The 19,534-nt window shown below is 37.0% G+C and overlaps 1 protein-coding gene across 1 annotated transcript in view; it reads left to right on the top strand.

Annotated features, from left to right (window-relative positions):
- The window catches only part of cdk19 (cyclin dependent kinase 19), a 28,725-nt gene extending 9,366 nt beyond the window's left edge, over positions 1-19,359 (top strand). The window contains exons 5-13 of the mRNA XM_028439511.1: positions 5,262-5,319; positions 7,744-7,875; positions 10,250-10,393; positions 12,032-12,101; positions 12,169-12,241; positions 12,562-12,659; positions 13,421-13,499; positions 15,431-15,670; positions 18,273-19,359. Coding sequence (XP_028295312.1) covers positions 5,262-5,319; positions 7,744-7,875; positions 10,250-10,393; positions 12,032-12,101; positions 12,169-12,241; positions 12,562-12,659; positions 13,421-13,499; positions 15,431-15,670; positions 18,273-18,395 — 1,017 coding nt within the window. The 3' untranslated portion in view covers positions 18,396-19,359. The remainder of the gene's footprint in view (positions 1-5,261; positions 5,320-7,743; positions 7,876-10,249; positions 10,394-12,031; positions 12,102-12,168; positions 12,242-12,561; positions 12,660-13,420; positions 13,500-15,430; positions 15,671-18,272) is intronic.
- Positions 19,360-19,534: the final 175 nt, after the last annotated feature.

Genomic DNA, 19,534 nt, shown 5'->3' with positions numbered 1-19,534 from the left:
GGTGCTTGTCACTAAAACAAACGTAAATATTTTGTCATTTTTTTAGAAAAAAATGAGGTTTTTACTGCTGGGTTGTGACTGTTTACTGCAAGACCTGTGCACATGCCTCTGTGTACATCTGTGGAACCAAACAGTAATTTAGTCCTCTGTCTCCGTCTTCTTCTTCCTCCTCCTCGGCATCGGCCGATGCGGGCTGCTGCGTTCGCCGATCCATATTATTTACAGTGTTGTTATACCTCACCTTTGTTCATTTCAATAAATGTTCCTTTTTTAAAAAAATTGAGATTCATACCATTTGTTATCATCATTGTGTCATTTTTATGGTGTAAATTGAGGGAGCAAAAGTAGAATCAGCTCCAAATACAGTATCGGCTCAAGAAAATCAGCAGTCCGTATCGGTCAATCGGTTAAGACTGATGAGTAAAACATTGGTATCGGCCCTAAAAAATCCCTATTGGTCTGTCCCTAGTGTGAACTCATTCTCTTTGGTTTAGAACACTTCATCACTCATTAGCATTAGAGTACTTATAAATAATGTTTATTTTTTTCACAAATCCAATGGAATAATAATGGAATAATTCCTCGATCTTGTCGTTCTGAGCATGCTCATCCTGTAGTGATGACGCGCTGGTGACGTCATTGGTACACACATACGGACATATTACACACACGGACATCATCAAAGTACACAGGCTTCATGGAGCCCTGCACCAGGACACAGAGCTTCACTAATGACGTAACTAGATGGAGGTAGAACATTAACCGCTGGCTCTGATTGGCCAAAGTACGTCTTCTATCTCCTGCTCAGCTGACCAAAGTGAAACAGTATGTTATAGCAAAACTACAATACAATTATGTGGTCTTCTTTGTTGTAGCTGAAAAGAAAAGGTTTGTTTTGTGTTTTTTTTTTTTTCCTGGTAGATGTCATTCATCACGTTCACCCCCTCATTGGTTGAAATGTTCCATATGGGGTCCATTGTAAAGGATGAATGACTAAGATTACACAGCTGAACAGCTGATTGAAGCCAGAGATCTCTTCATGGATTATGTGCTCGTCTCTAATCTCTAACAGTCCTCAATGACCAAAGGCAGGAATCACATGATTTAAAGCTGCAGGATGTAGATGTGACATGAGTAATTTAAACACAGCAGTGAGTGCACCACCAGCTGAGCCCATTCTACGATGTACTGCAGATTATATGTTTGTGTTTTAACCTTTCAGGTGTTTGTTGTTCAGGAGAATATTCATTTTGAATATCAAGATAAAAACAACTTTCGTTTCAATAAAAGTTCCTATGGTGAAATACTCTAAAAGGAACCTGAAATGAATGAAAATGTATATAACAAAAAATGTGTTTATTGTATTACCAATAAACAAAATATGTGCACCTTTAAAAAACTAAATAAAATAACTTTTTAGAAATATTTTATACCTTCAGGCATAAACTATGGAGAGCCGCCATTTTGGACAGGTTATGACATACTTTCGTTGATCTGTGTGGTGCATTGTGGGAGGTAGAGGCGTAACAGGAAGTGTAGTTTTTCAGCAGCCGTGTGTAACTCCTCCCTCAGTGATAAAGGTTGTATGTTAGGAGAGGATTAAATATCACCTTTCTCACCAACGTCCTACTTCCTGTGCGGCTCTCTGCACCCACTCAGCATCAGAATTAGCCTAACGCACAGCGCTGTTGTTAGCAGCTGAAAAACGAGTCATGGCTGAGTAGTTAGGTGTTGGAAGTGCACAAATATGGCTAGAAACTGTGATGAAAGGACATGTGTTCATTGATTGGACGGTAAGTTCTCCTGACAGAGTTCATCATTTAGACACAAGGAAATAAGAGGGAACAATGTGGTGGGGGTGTGGTTAATGCCATGACACCCCCATAGTATCCTCTGTAAGTAGAAACGTAGTAGTGATCTGAACAAATAGTTTTACAAGCTGCATTCTGTTCATTAGCTTAGCCCATTAGCTTAGCCCACAGGTCCCTCACGTACCACTCAATGTGATGTGAACGTAAACGTTTTCAGTGTGTATCCCGTACAGATGTTATGGAGTTAACGTCTGGATAATGTTGGCTCCAAATAACGACTTGGTGTCGTTGTTAGCAACAGCTAACAGGAACAAACCAAAGTGTGTCACATCCTGTTCAAAATGGAAACTCTTCATAGTTTATGACCAAGATATAAAATTGTTCTAAAAAGTTATTTTAATGTGTTGTTTTATTTTGTTTTGTTTTTTTAATAAAAAGTTTCACATATTTTGTTTATTGGTAACACATTAAACACATTTTTGTTATTTACATTTTTCTACAGGTTCACTTTAAAGATGTTCACAAATTACAGTAACTCAACAATTAATATGTGACTTTATGAACTGAGATGATCTCCAGCTTTGCTCTAATGTTTAACCTCAGGTTTTACAAAACCTTTCTGAAACACTTATTAATGCTAATGACATATTATGACAGCAACATAGATCGATAGATACATAGACAGATAGATAGAATGATAGATGGATAGATTAGATAGATAGATATTTAGACGGATAAATAGATGGATAGATATATAGATAAATTATAGATAGATGATAAATAGATCTATATAGATAGATGGGTAGATGGATAGATTATAGATAGATGATAAATAGATCTATATATATAGATAGATGGGTAGATGGATCGATAGATATCATTTTGTTGAGATATTTTCTCTTGTTTTTCAGTTTTTTGGATATATTTCAGGTGTGGCTTATACATTGACCTTATTTGGATATAAATACCCTGAAACTAAAGGGTTGTTGCCCAGACATACTGTACTGTATATGATGTGATGATGGATAGATGACAGACTGAATAGCTGCTGGTTGTTTGCCTCTATACACGGGGAGTAGTCATCAGGGTCTCACTTACACATTACATAAGTCGCTGTAGGAACAGGCATGTGCTCAGCATTGCAGCACTGCATGGTGCCCCACCCCCACCTCCCCACCCCCCACCACGCTAATGGAGCTCTGCAGGCCTCCCTCGTGGGTTACATAACATTCTATGGCAGTGTTGACTTATGAGCTCTGCTGACTCAGCTGGTTTTATTACCTCCACTACAAATAATGACATATTTTATCATCCATGGAATTGAATATTTTTTACATTATGTCAAGACCCTGATATAGGAGGATCCTAATGTTTCACTCTATAGTCATGTTGATGCTAAATGCAAGAACGCATCTTAAATAGTGCATCTACCAGATGTTTTACAATATTATGGCCATCTTAACGTTAAAAATTGCATTTTAGTGTTGGTTTTTGTGTAGTTCTGGTCTGCTGTTCATATAATGATTCATGGTCATGGCATACGCAGAGTTTGCACCAAAAGTGGCCAAAAGTTTTCAATACAGTTTTCACAAATTATTTTGAAAAAATATTAAATGGTTTTCTGCCTCTTTGATTCAAACATATTATTGTTAGTTTCATGTCACAGATGTTCGTTTTATATCACATGTGGAGTGTACGTTTTCAGTGAAGTGGTCCCAAACTTTTGAGACTCTAGGTTGGTTTTTCTTTTGTTACGCACTTTTTCTTCACAATATAACTGGTGCAGCGACACTGCCCCCAGCAGTTCATATATGGTACTGCAGCAAAAAATCAAGCAGAAAGATTAAAGTTTAACGACTCGTTGACCCACATTTTTTGTAGTCAACATTATTAATTATATTACTAATCATTTTTGCATTATTGTATATGTTACACATATTGTGGTTGGCGCGAATCTTGAGACAGTCTATATATTTCTTTTTCTTTTTTTTTTTCTTTTGCCCCCTGGTAAGAATCATGGATATATACTGTATTTTCCTGTATTTTGATTAAATATAAAGAAAAGATTTGTTCACATGAGCAGTGCACACACGGCCCCTTCTGTGTCCACCAACCTCCTTAAACGGACACAAATATTGGGCTTCAAACAGAAACGTGTGTGTGTGTGTGTGTGTGTGTGTGTGTGTGTGTGTGTGTGTGTGTGTGTGTGTGTGTGTGTGTGTGTGTGTGTGTGTGTGTGTGTGTGTGTGTGTGTGTGTGTGTGTGTGTGTGTGTGTGTGTGTGTGTGTGTGTGTGTGTGTGTGTGTGCAGAGGTGTAAAGAGTACTGATATATGTACTCAAGTAGAAGTACAAGTAAGTCGTACATAAAATACTCAAGTATAAGTAAAAAGAAAAGTCAATTCAATAAAAAAAAACAACTTTTCAATCAAAGACAAAATACACAAAACATTTTTTTTCTTTTATTTTAATGTTTTATTTGTTTGATTGAATAATAAAGACACAACTGTACTACCCATAATATGGCCCAATTACAAAAAAGATGAATATTTTCTCATTGATTGAAATTATTAATCCTTGATTAATTGAACTTTTTTTTATGGAATTGATTTTTCTTTTGATCAAAACTTTTTTCTTTTTTTTTAATGAATAATAAAGATGAAAATCTACATTCATACCTAACAAGTCAACCAACAGTCTAAAAACTAATTAGATCATATTTTTAAGTGTGTTTTTAAAGGCTCAGAACTGGTAATTAATTGTAATTAAACTTTAGTAATTAAGAATGTGATTACTAGGGGAAAAATAATAATTGTAATTGGGGGAAAAAAAATGCTGCTCAACGTAATCATAATTGAGTTGTAATTGAACATGGATAATTGAAGATGTACTTGTAATTTAAAAATGTAATTGACCCCAACCCTGCTAATAACCGTGTTATATATATATATATATATATATAATTTAAGACCTTCAGAGATGACGTCATAACGTAAAACGTTACGCAAACCAACAAAAATATTAAACTAGAAGCTATTCTGGGTTTAAATGAGCATTTGCATATTTTTTTTTTTCATAAAACATTTCATTTACAAATGTTATTTATTATGAGTGTTAAATTCTCCAGATGTTCAAAGGTAACATGTTTCATTTATTTCCATGCACCAGTTTTCTACAAGTTATTAATAAAATAAAAAATATGTAATTTTCTGGTTTATAAACCCTGTCTTATTATTGTAGGGGCATTTTTTAATTTTCTTACTTAAGTACATTTAGTATCATGTACTTTTTTACTTTTACTCAAGTAAAGGAGCAACTTCAATACTTTATTTATTATTTATGTATCTATACTTTTACCTGAGTACTGAACACTAGTACTTTTACACAGTCTATGAGACACATAGACATGGATCATCATCAGACATATTGAGTGTATCTCTCTGTTACCACAGAAACCAGCCAACATCCTGGTAATGGGTGAAGGACCCGAGCGAGGACGAGTCAAAATAGGTAAGACTGATGATAGGACCCATGACGTGAATGATGCTCTGTGATCAGCACTGTTACATAACACCCACAGCTACAGCGCTGCAGTCTATTTTAAACCCAGAGCTCCAGTTATAGCTCTGGGATGTTATTCCAGGACTGACTTTAGTGTCAACGCTATTTAATGCTCCAGGGCTGTTTGTTAAAAACACGTTACACTCGTATCTGATGCTGAAAGGCTAGACATTATTTTTTACTTTAAGAGAAGTTTGACTTTGAATAAAGTTGAGACGGACCCAGTTGTTTTTTAAAGTTTGTGTAAAGCAGAAATAAATGTGTGTTATGAGTTTGTCACGCCACAGAAACACGTGTTATTAACCACTGAGACACATTTGAAAGATGAAAAAAAAATGGCTATGTATATGAAATTAAGTTTCAAAATCATGGAGCGTGTCAGTTAGAGGCGCTGGAACCACGCCCATGCGCGGGAAGGGCACCGCCTCCTTGTACTGTGTCTATGGGAGAGAGCAGTGTGAAAGCAGCTTCTCCCATTGGTTTTCCAAAAGTGCCAAACGAGGTGTCAGCAGAAAGGTCTGCTCCGCCCGAGTCCCAACATGTGCATCCCTCCCGGGTAGAGTCAGAACGGGCGAAACACACAATCGTAGCGCAAAAAAAAGTGCTTATTCATGGTAAATGTGGCATCAGTTGACGCGTTTTATTTCCCTGAGTCTCAATATGTGGTTTGTTTTTGGCTAGAGGCCGAATTGCGCCCACTGGAGGCCGCAGAAGTTTGGTGTGCTTCAGCAGCAGGGTCGGGTTAATGATGCTAACGATGGCTACGTTACATAACGTGACCCGCCCATTAAATCCTGAACACAGACATATGAAACACAGGTTGTGAAACCTAGCTCTACAATTACATTATAAATGGTTAAATGGCTTTTTACGTGTTTTAAAGAAAACATTCATGACATATTTAATGTGTTTAGAAGAAAATGTCTGAATTTGTTTTATACTGACTTTAATTCTTTATTTTTCTGTATTTTTGTTTGAACACACAAAGTTTACAAAGGGTGGCATACAACAAATTACAGATAAAATCATAATGTAAATAGTTTCTTGTGATCTTTAAAAGTCTTTTTTCTTCAAACAAAACTCAGAGAGAAATAAAAAAAACAGTTAAATTAAATTAAGTAAACCTGGAAAAACAGAAAATATTTATCTGAGGTTCAATCAATGACTTTTACATGAAGGTTTCAACAGTAATATAATAAGGAAAATAAAAGTGTAAATAGTTTTATATATCAACATATATACCCACATACAACACTTAGATAAACTTTACCACAGTTGATGTTTTTAAATGTTTTTGCTGATGATTTAAATGTTCTTATTGATCATGTAAAGCACAATAAGTTGTCTTGTGTATGAAATGTTCTATACAAATACATTTGTCTTGCCTTACGTTTTTCAATTACAATTACGTCTTCAATTATCCATGTTCAATTACAACTCAATTATAATTACAGTGACTGGCATTATAGTTTTCCCCTGAAAGTCAATTACTTTCTAAAGTTTAAATTAATTTAATCACAATTGCTGAGCCTTTAATTAATAAGCTCCTCCTTCCTCTTGCGTTAGCATTAGAGATGCTAACAGAAAGCTAACGGGTCACTTTGACCCATGTCTTAAATCAGCTGTAAAATACACTAATAAATATTATCTATGATGTAATTAGTTTATCTATTGATTACCTTGTTAGACTTCCTAATCAATGATTATATTGGTATTAATATTGTTGTTGTGGGCGTCTGAGCCTTTTTATTGTCACTAAATCCATAGATTTAAATGTTTTTTTAATGTTAAAATGATCCTGAAGAGAAGTGACAGGTATTTGTCAGACGTAGAACTGTAACATGGTTCACCAGGTTTACCTTTAATTACATTGTGAATTACAATTCAATTATGATTGCAACAGCAACAGGTTTTTATCCAATTACAATTATAATTACTATTGATCCCAACCCTGATCAGTTGTGTATCAGATGCTTACTCAAAGGCATCTGTAGTGCTAAACATAAACAGTAAGCACTAGGATGTCTCCACCCTTTCCTCTGCACACACCCAACACAGCATAACGTGGATGGCTGTTCATCATAGGAATGGGATCCACACAAGGTTCCTGCTGCTTAACAGAAGGTTTTCCTTGCCGCCATGATGAATTCATGTGGATGTGGGATACATATGTATGTGTATATACGTATATATATGCATATGTGTGTATCCATAAAATGAAGAGTCCGTCCTTAAGACTGCTCTACTGTAAAGTGCCTTGAGATACCATTGGTTATGATTTGGCGCTATACAAATAAAGATTGATTGAAATAAAGATTGATTGAGGATATGTGTTGTTGGGTTATAATTAACATCTTTTCATACTTCTTTTAGCTGACATGGGTTTTGCTCGACTCTTCAACTCTCCCCTGAAACCACTGGCAGACCTGGACCCTGTGGTTGTCACCTTCTGGTACAGGGCCCCAGAGCTGCTGCTCGGCGCCCGACATTACACCAAAGCTATCGGTGAGTCTGAGTCACAGCGGAAAGAAAAGCTCCGTCCCTGACGCTGACTGTGGGTTCTGTGTTCAAGACCCACCACGCTGGTTGAGCCTGGGCGATAAATCGATAACGATATATCGCGATAGAGATGAAAATATAGAAAATACGTGCGATGGATAATTTCACTGAACTCCGTCAACCCGGAAACAACCGGCAACTCAGAACCGCAAGGCATTCTGGGGGATGTAGGCAGAGGAACAGCTTGAACTGCTCCAAAGTAGCCGTGTACGTGTGCATTAGTAGTTTCATGTTTCACGTGGACGTACCGGGGTTTGGTTAAAGACCAGACACACCCAACAAAGTTTAAGATCCTCCTCCTGATCCACTCAGCGTTCACACAAACACACAGAGTGAGATACACTCCACTATAGCATGCTAAGCTAAGCTAACCCACTGACACATCAGACTGGGCTAAGAGCTAACGCTAACCACCGGAGAGACCAAGTAAAAAATACACGTCTTACTGTCATCAAACCACAAAGAGCCTCTGATTTACTGATGGTCAGATTTACATCCTGTGAAATCATTATATTTCATGTGTTCACAGACAAAGATGGTCCCATTAGACTCTAATGTAACTATTGTGATTATTACACCACAATATCCTGTTAGTTCTGATCTCAGTTACTAATGATTAAATCATAAAGTGTGATTTGGTTTAATTATAGGTAATCAGAGATATTTATCAGCTATAACTTTATGTAACTCATTATCAGATATAAAACAAAGTAGATTCAGCAGCAGTGGTTTATATTAAACAGTAAAAACACAGTTATACTGTATATTAATACATATCCTGCTGTTGGTCAGTGATATTAGTTCTACCTCAGGTGTACACTGATTATTTATCAAATGTGTTGCACATTTTGATTGATTAAGCATTTATTTAATGTCTATATTTGTACATTTAACAGTTTATTTTTTCAATTGAGGTTTTTTAGTTTATTTCTATAGTTTTGTTGACCTCTTTTAAATGTTAAAGATTACATTTAATATAAAAGTATTTAAGTTTGGCTTTTTTTCTTCTGGCCCTTATTTTAAATAGATTAAAAAAATCAACAATTATTGATATCGACTGATATGAAACAGTTATCGTGATACATATTTCAGGCATATCACCCAGCCCTAACGCTGACTGCCATGTTTTAATATCATTCTTTAAACTCTATAAATGTACGTACCCCCCAGACCCTATAGGGGGGGTGACATCTGACGATATTAGATAGTGAAAGATTAAAACATGACGACGATCTGCTAAACCGTCTAGTGATTATTTTATCTCTGATGGTGCTGTGTCTGTGCTATATGTCTGTGTGACAGACACAGCACAGACACGTTATTTATCTCTGCTAAAACACACTCTCTACATTCAGACTGTGTTTCTTTTATTGTTGTATCCAATCAGCAGTGACTGAGCAACAGTTCTCAGTGCTTTGATCACCTCAGGATACAACGAGTCACTGGATACATGTGAACATGACATAAGAACAGGTCTGACCAGTGACTGACTAATGAATGAATGAATGGGTGATGCTTTGACTGAACTGGCCTAACACAATCAGCTTTGAACATGACGGAGGCTTAAAGAGAATCAGACGTTGATCAACGGTCAGGATTAAACCTGGCTAGCTGCTAACTGCTTCATCCAATCAGACACCAGCCATGTACCACCCCCCATCCCCACACAGCCACAAAATATATATAATATAGAGAAAAATATACAAAATAATAAAAACAACAGTCAAACAACAACAAAATGATACCAAAAACACTCACACTAAGAGAGAAAAAATATTTACCATTACCAGCAACACACAATATGACAACAAAGACACATTAAATGAGAGAAAAACACACAAGATCACTACAAAATACACACACACACACACACACACACACACACAAAGAGATTCATTTAAATAATACCAACAACACACAAAAACGCACAAAATATACTGAAAAATAAAAAAAACCAGACAAATGATAACAAAATACACAAAACTGATCTTAATTAGAACATGAACTGAAAATACAAGAGTCAGTGTTGGTTCCACACCAGGCAGGAGACGAGCAGACATGAGAGAAACTTTAGAAATACATCTATTCAGGAGGAACTAAATACTGTTTAATTCTACTTATTTACTAAATTAGAGTCTTTAAAATGTGTGTTATCACAATGTTCTATCTGAGCATTGGCCACGCCCATAAAGGAGTCATAAGGACATTCAAAGCAACGCAAAGGTTCACATTTCAGAGCCTCGTTCAGTGACAGTGACACGTTTATTAGTGGTGTGTGTTTGTGTGTGTGCGTGTGTGTGTGTGTGTGTACACACATCAGATATTTGGGCGATTGGCTGCATCTTTGCTGAGCTACTGACATCAGAGCCCATCTTCCACTGTCGTCAGGAGGACATCAAAACCAGTAACCCCTTCCACCACGACCAGCTAGACCGGATATTCAGCGTCATGGGTTTCCCTGCAGGTGTGTACTCAGTGTGTGTACTCTGTGTGTACTCACCTGTTTCATATGAAGCAATACATATCTAATGATCTTCCAGCCTGTGTCACTCATAACAGCTCTTTAGTGCTGTCTACTGCCCCCTGCTGCTGGGATGGAGAACTTTCATTTAGAGCAGTTTTTCTCAAACATTTTTGGGCGTTTCTCACTTTGAACGAAGGTGAACTTTCAAGCCCCACCTGTGCTCATTGCAACAGGGAACAAGTAACATCATATTTCATGATGAATCAAAAGTTAAACTAATAAAACTGCAGTGGTCAAAAATACAGGAAATAAAGAAACATTGTTTACAATCTGTGACAAAAAGATTAAGAAAACAGAAAAAGAAATTCAGTGCACGTATGAAATGAACTAACAGGGTTAGTATCAATTATTATTGTAATCACGTAATAGATAATTAATTACCATGTTACAGTTCTATATTTTACACATACGTAGTTAATAAATATTACTATGTTTCATATACAGGTTCATCTCATTTCAGAAAGTCAAACAATATATGAGTGAAATATTTTAAGTCTTTATTTCGTGAAACTTTAATGATTATGTCTTACAGATAATGAAAACCCAACATTCAGTGTCTCAGAAATGATTTAAATAAATCAATAATAAATTCTATTTCAAACAAAAATGTAAGGTTTCTGAAAAGTCTGTTAATGTCTATGATCTCAGTATTTGGTTGGACCTCCTTTAGCATGAATAACTGCATCAATGGGGCGTGGCCTGGTGGTGATCAACCTGTGGTACTGCTCAGGCCTAATGGAAGCCCAGGTTGCTTTGATAGAAGCCTTCAGGTCATCTGCATTGTTGGGTCTGGTGTCTCTCACCTTCATCTAGACCAGGGGTTCTCAACTGGTCTCACCCTGGGACCCACATTTTGCCACGGTCATTCATTCGTGACCCACCTTTTTTTTTTTTTTTAGAATTTGACCAACCAAAGCTAGCATCTAAAAACTAGCTTATACTGTATATAAAGTTTTTTTTAAACATAAATCCATATATTTTCCTGTGCAACATGTGCCTGTCAAAAGAAAAGTGTGTTTCAAAATAAAAGACAAGTCCATTATGAGAGACATTAAGTATTTATTTATTTTGACCAGCTGTTTCCGACCCACCCAGTACAGGTCCGCGACCCACTTTTGGGTCCCGACCCACCAGTTGAGAATAACTGATCTAGACAGTAGTCATAGATTTTGTATGGGGTTCAGAACACCATGGTGGTGATGGAAGCAGTGCCAAAAAGATTAAGAAAACAAAAAAGGAAATACATTTTTTAAGTCAACTCTTTTTTATTTATTGTTCCGCTCCATGTGAAGTAAATGCTGACATAAATCATTACATTTAGTTCCCATTTCACATCTAATGCAGTCTAATCATTTATTGTGTGTCGGAGTTTAGTTTAATGTTAATGCATTTAAGATGTCCTCCTGTTTGTCAAGCCCCACCTGTCATACCTCCATTCCCCACCAGGGGGCGCACCCCACACTTTGAGAAGCACTTTTTTAGATTGCTTTGATGTTGAGTAATTGTAACAATAATTGACTGAATAAAACATCTTCATCTCTTCCTGTAAAACAACATTTATCTGTTTGTAAACGTCAGATAAAGACTGGGAGGACATTAGGAAGATGCCAGAGTACCCCACGTTACAGAAGGACTTCAGGAGGACCACGTGAGTACCTGCTGTCACAATGTAGTCAAATAACCACAGGTGAAGACGTTTTCTGTTTATTCTACAGGTACGCAAACAGCAGCTTAATCAAGTACATGGAGAAGCATAAAGTGAAGCCTGACAGCAAGGTGTTCCTCTTGGTACGTAGACATTCACACTAAACTTAGAGCGCCGTCTGCAGGCGTCAACGTGTTTATTTGATTCCTATTCAAAACACTTTGATCAGAATGACTGTATATTGTTAATATACAATGATTCATTTTTGGTTAGTTTAATGGTGTGACTTGGGATTTTTTGAAATTTGTTTGTGCATTTACCTTTAAGGAGGTACCAGCTTAGCCATCTAACACGATATATCTATGTACTACTTTAATACTCCATTTTTGTAATGTATAGTATACCATGTTCTACTGAAAAATGTAAATGCACTGAACATCTCAGAGTTGGTTTGTACTTGTAGCTTCAGAGGTTACTGACGATGGACCCCAACAAAAGAATCACATCAGAGCAGGCGCTGCAGGACCCGTACTTCCTGGAAGAGCCGTTACCGACCACTGAGTGAGTATCAGACGTGTGACGCACCGTGAAAAAAAACCAGGAACAGGTCAACCAGGGGTGTTAAAATATCATAGAGAAATGTTTTACACCTCCTGAGCAGCCAGCAGGGGGCAGTAACAAAAGTTTAACCATTTTAATGCTTGATTCACATCCATAATTAATACATTTCTTTCATTTTTAGGAGCCAAGCTTTAGTTGTATTTTCGTTTTTCTCATTTCCTTTATCTCATCATCAGAATAGATGCTACAGTAGCCATGTGTTGTACTCCAGCTTCTAGTTTATTGACCCAAACCAATAATATAGTGTGAGAACAGCCAAAGGAAGGTGGTATGTTAATCAATTAGTGCTGTGTGATAAGGAGAAGATTTTATATCATAATATAGGTAGATTTATATCCTGATGTTGTATTTATTCTCTAAAGTTACATGGAATTAATGGAAAATTTCTATTCCTTTTATATTGTATTATATATAAAAATGTTTTCTATAAATAAATTGGTAACATGACCTTTTCCTTTTTCTCAGCACCTTTAGAATTTCACTAACACTTTCTGTGATTGTTACGAACTAAAACGCCTGATGTTGCTGCAGCTTTTTCCAAATATTGTTTCAGAAGTTGTGACTAAAGCTGGACATTAAACCTAATGAGATAGTTTCTCACATGGGCCAGATTGGACAGTCTGGTGGGGCAGTTCCGGCCCACGAGCCGTATGTTAGACACCCCTGCTGTAAAGTGTGTTTTTTTCCCTGATCTTCTGCAGTGTGTTTGCTGGATGTCAGATTCCGTACCCGAAGAGAGAGTTTCTTAATGAAGACGAACCAGAGGAGAAACCAGAGAAGGTAAAATCCACTCCCACAGAAACGTCTCCACGCTGTGCTCCAGTAACAGAGTCGGGATCAGACAATAGTGATAAAGAACACATTCAAATGTATCATTTTTAATGCTGTCAAAACTAACGCCTTAATTTAGTCGATTCATTTGCATTTACTCAATGTCAAAAATTACAAATCTACAACTAATACAGTAAAGGTTTCTCCACACAAAACACCTCAGCCACAGAAAGAAGAAAAACAAACATTAATGGAAATCTAAAAACCCTCTGTAAAAATAAGCTGCTTATTTTTATTAATAATAATAATAATACTAATAATTCTATGAACAGTTGTTTATAATCATTTTGTTTCTTTATTTATGCATTTCACCACATTGGTTATGGTATGTGTATTACGGTACTATACTGTCATATGTTTTATATCAGTGTTTCTCAAATGGGGGTATGTGTACCCCTAAGGGTACGCGATGGCACTACAGGGGGTACTAGAGAGAGAGGAAAATTAACAAATAAAGTGTTGGTCCCACCCCAGGCATGAGATGACAAAAAATATATAAATAAAGTATTTTTCAACCTTGGGGTCAGGACCCCATTTGGGGTCGACTGAAATTTCGGAAAATTTAAAATAGATTTACGAATTATATTATATATGTATATATATATATATATAATATTATGTTTTAATTATTTTATTTTATTTTTTTAGTTAAAACAATACAAACTTAAAAAGAACTGTATTTCGATAATTTCACTTTGTGAAATATAAATCTAGTTAAACTAAAATGCTGTAGAAAAAATATCTCAGTTCAAACATGATGAAAAACTAATTTGAGTAAAAAAATAATGTCTTTGGGGTCAAATACTGTTTATTTCACTTATTTTATAAAATGAGATTATTTAAAATGTGTGTTATCACTCATTCATTTCATTATTATGATCTATAGATTTTTAAATAGTTTTCTAAGCCAAATGTTGTAATTGGACAAAGGGGGGACTAGGATTCAGAAATAAGGTAATACACTATATCACCTATAGTGTATTACCAATCTTGTATGTAATATTTATGCTACTTTATAAATTGTATTAATGTATCTGTTCAATAATGTATCTGTATTTGTCAGTAAAGTGTTCTTACTGTTTATAATGTGCTAACTTATATCACTACATATGGACCTGATGTTTTATTTCATTTATGATTTCTATTATTTATAGTACACATGAATATTTCCTCTGATGGTCTAAACTAAAGGTGTTAAAGCCCTTTATGGTCTCACATACAGAGGAATAGAAATGTTAAAAAGAATAAATGACTTTATAAAGACACTTTGTTATATATCAATATTTTAATAATGTTATTAATTTAAATAAAAATTCCTCAAATTGAGGGCTTTTCTCAGCAAATTTTTAGAGATTAGATGAATTAATTACAGAGCTTGACGGTACTAATATTTATAAAAGGCCTTCACAGATGACTCGGGTTCATCATTTCATCCTGTACATGAGCAACATTAAAGATCTTTGAATCGTTGCTTATTCTGAAATTATTTTTCCTTGTCTTTCCTGCAGTGACGAGTGTATGATATTGTATCCTCCGTTATACAATCCCATTGGTCAGCAGTTTGTTTAGAGGCAAAAACCATTCATGAGCTCCTTTGACCATTAATGGTAGAATGTGGGTGTGTCGAAGGGGGGATATGTAGTGAATTCTCCTGTTTAAAAAGAGAAAAGTGTGTGATTTGCTTTGATCAATCAGAATATCACTTTATGTCTGGATTCTACACAATGTAGATCTAACAAAACATGAGCTAGGAACTGAAATGTTTCTAAACGTGGACAATAGGGGGCTGAAAACAAAGAGACTGAGACCCTGTGAACAATTACAAACAACTAAAGCCTCTCAGACATGCTTTATTTATGACAGCTTGTGTTCCTTTGCAGAATCAGATGCAGCAACACCAACAAACAGCAGCGCAGACCCAGAACCAGCAGCAGACGGGGGCCCAGCAGGCCCCATCCCAGCAGAACGCAGCTCAAACCAACGGAAATGCCATCGCCACAGGGGCCACCACTGGTGGGGGGCTGCAACACGGTCAGGACCAAGTGCCCCCCAATAAGAAACCTCGCCTTGGACCCTCTGGGGCCTCTTCAGGACCAGGAGTACTACAGTCAGAGTACCAGGTAGCACCGGTCCATTTAAAGCTCTCTAAGGTTATTAATGTCGCTAATAAAACCAGTCGATGAAGGGCGTCCAGTTGTTCATGTTGGGATGAACGTGGTTGGCAGAGGTGACAAAGTACTAATACTTTGTTACTGTACTTACAGGGAACATATTACACCCATTTTTCACCTTTTAAAACAGTTCCCTGTGGTCTAAATGACATATCTGTGCTGGGGTTTGGTCAAAACATAACATGAATCAAGCAACAGAAAAGGTTTATGACCCTGTATAAAACAGCTGTTTCAGAGCGCTCCATTTTGGGGGGTGTGTCCCTGGAGTTGCGCAGACCTCCCCCTTCCCCGCCCCTCTCTTCTGCGGGGTGGCACACACTGAAGGTGCGTTCACACCGAACGTGACTGAAGTGACTAGATTACATTCAAAATCAATGTAAATGATGTGACATCAAGAGGTCTGTGAGGTCCTAACCCTCGCCCATAGTTAACAACTCACTGTCTGTAGAGCCGAGTCAGCAGCCCCTCCCTCCAGCTACAGTGACACAGCTGCAGCAGGAGGGCTGTACACTTCCTCGATTTACCTACGTCACCGTGCGTCACCTCACACTCAATAGCAGCTTAAATAGCCATGTGTTTTACTGTAATGTGCAGTTTTTTGGCAGAAAACAATCACAACTGTGTGTGGATAGCAAAAATAAATTTACTTTGGTGATTACTTTAGCACTCTGAGATTTGTGTAGAAATAAAATGCATTATTATTATTATTATTATTATTACTGATCCCCCTCGTAACAGAGCGATACATTCAGGGAAGTCAGTGTACTGTCTATAGACACGCCCACTCATGAATATGCATAAGTTTGTGTAGAATTGGTCAGAAAGTGACTTTTCAGAGGCTAAAACTCTGGAAAACTGTTTTTGGAGATGTTTGAAGAAAAAAAACATGTTATGGAACCTTAAATGTTCATGTTCCACTGGTGGATAAAAAAGCTGAAGCCACATCTTGTTGTGTGAAAAGCTCACAGTGCTTTCTAAGAACTTAGTTTTTTTGCTCATTAAAGAGACATTGGCTCGTGTTCTGTTGGGCTCAGGCTGGGTCGGGTCTATTTGTGGCCTGATTAAAGCTCTCCTCCACCGCCGCTCCTGGTTCGGCTTTTAATATCCTTTCTATCATTGTTTTATAAAGTTATTATTGTGTCTTAAATGAGACATGTTCATCACACACACACACACACACACAGAGAAAATCACCTGTTCTTTAACTTTCTACCAGTCAGTGGATCAGATGAAGGGATGCACAGCGCCACCCTGTGGTACACAGTAATACAACAACACAGAGTTCACTGACTCATCTACTGAGGATCCCTGAAGTAAAACATTCATCATTTATGAAGAGTTACTTTGTCTTTCCTTTGAAATGTTCCTCTGGGATAATGTTCACGTTCTCCTTTGAACGGTGTCAGAATCATAGTTTTAACCACATTTAAAATAGAAATTAAAAGAAACAACTTCTTTTTTTGCTTAAAAACACCACAAACACATGTATTTAAAGTGTACCTGTAGTGCAAATGTATATAACAAAAAATGTGTTTAATGTATTACTAATGAACAAAATATATGCAGTTTTTTAAATAAAACAACACATTAAAAGGACTCTTTACAATGATTTTATACCTTGGGACATAAACTATGGAGAAACGCCATTTTGGAATGGATATGACACACTTTTGTTGATTCATGTCAGCTGTTGCTAGGCAACAGTGTAAAGCCAGTGGTTGCTATAACAACAACAGAAACATTTGTTTAGCATCTCTGAGCCAGACGTTGGCTCCATAACATCTGTACGGGATACACACTGAAAACGTTTACGTTCACACCACATTGTGTGGTATGAGAGGGACCTGTGGGCTAAGCTAATGGGCTAATAAACAGAATGCAGCTTGTAAACGTACGTGTTCAGATCACTACTACGTTTCTACTTACAGAGGATACTATGGGGGTGTCATGGCACTAACCACACCCCCACCACATTGTTCCCTCTTATTTCCTTGTGTCTAAATGATGAACTCTGTCAGGAGAACGTACCTGTTGGTTCAGGTGCTGATCATCATCCAATCAATGAACACATGTCCTTTCATCACAGTTTCTAACCATATTTGTGCACTTCCAACATCTAACTACTCAGCCATGGCTCGTTTCTGCTGCTAACAACAGCTCTATTGTTAGCAGAAAGTTGGTGAGAAAGGTGATATTTAATCCTCACCTAACATACATCCTTTATCACTGAGGGAGGAGTTACACACGGCTGCTGAAAAACTACACTTCCTGTTATGCCTCTACCTCCCACAATGCACCAGTTATTTAAAGCCACAGGCCGTGACAATCATCCAATGTGCGTCATATTCTCTTCATAGTTTGTGCTTCAAAGTATAAAATCGTTCTAAAAAGTATTTTTAATGTGTTTTTTTTTTTAAATATATATATAAATAAATAAAGGTGCACATATGTTGTTTATTGGTAATACATTCAACTAAAAGGGCAGAGAACATAAATGAATCCATGAAGCAGAGATGAGGTGATCTTCTAAATGTTTTCTTCTCTCCTTCAGCACTCCAGCTCCCGCCTCGGTTACCATAGCAACGTCCAAGGCTCCACCCAGCCCCAAAGCTCCATGGGATACTCCTCCTCCTCCCAGAGCTCCCAGTACTCCCACCAAACCCACCGTTACTGAGGCTCCTCCTCCATCCAGTCATTCCAAACAGACGGAGCAGGAATAGAACGTCACTACAGGAAGTAGAACATCACCACAGGAAGTAGAACATCACCACAGGAAGTAGAAACATCTCCACAGGAAGTAGAAACATCACCACAGGAAGTAGAACATCAGCACAGGAAGTAGTTGTGCAGTTGCATTGATTTTTTTTGTCATGAACATGTTCCACAAGGAAGAGAAAGAAACATCATCAGTGCAGCTTGTTCTACAGAATCACTAACTGAGCCCAGTGCATGCTGGGACGTTTCCTACCTGTGAGCCAATCAGAACGCTCCGTCACTTCTTCACCTTTTTACACAAACTCTTTGTAAAGCTGACAATTAGAAGAGCGTGTAGCGACAAGTGTGTATCGAGTTAGCAGCAAACATTAGCAGCTAACATTAGCAGCTAATATTAGCCCACAGAAACCACGCACCATTGTGTGTGTGTGCGAGAGTTTGTGCGAGAGTTTGTGCGTGCGTGTGTGTTTTAATGCATGTTGCTGATCTTTTTTTTTTTTACTTGTGCACTGAATCAATCTAAAAGGTTTAATTCTATCTCCTCTTGTGTCTCTGATGTGTTTCACTGTAAACTCTTTAAACTCTGTAAAGTCTCTAAATACAAAGGTATTTATTTTATAGTGACGTCACACACACACACACACACACACACACACACACACACACACACACACACACAGATTCTAAAGATGAAACAGTCTGGTCTTCAGCTCAGCTCTGTGAGCGATGGGTTGAAAATGAAACAATCGTTGGTTAAATTAAGACTTTACATTTTAGTAGATGCTTATTTACATCTTGCTTATAAAATGCTATTTATTTTTGTTTTTAAATGTCATGTATAAGCAACATTAATACTAAAGATGGTCACATAGTCAGAGCATTTATACTTTAATGAACCTTCTCTAATATTTCTCCTGTAAACTCTGTGGACACTGTGTGGACATGAGTTCATATTTTAAGTGGAATAAGGTGGAGTAATGGAGTACCTTCACTCGTCTTTATTCAAGCTTAAGAGCAATAAACATCTCAAATGAAATCAAAATGTTTCATGTGGCCTGTAATACATGACACACCAGGAGTCACTTTACTGGATGAGTT

The sequence above is a fragment of the Gouania willdenowi genome, chromosome 24 (assembly GCF_900634775.1).
Source record: "Gouania willdenowi chromosome 24, fGouWil2.1, whole genome shotgun sequence".
NCBI classification, from domain to species: domain Eukaryota; kingdom Metazoa; phylum Chordata; class Actinopteri; order Blenniiformes; family Gobiesocidae; genus Gouania; species Gouania willdenowi.
The sequence above is the reverse complement of the archived record's forward strand: the minus strand, read 5'-3'. Positions and strand labels throughout refer to the sequence as shown.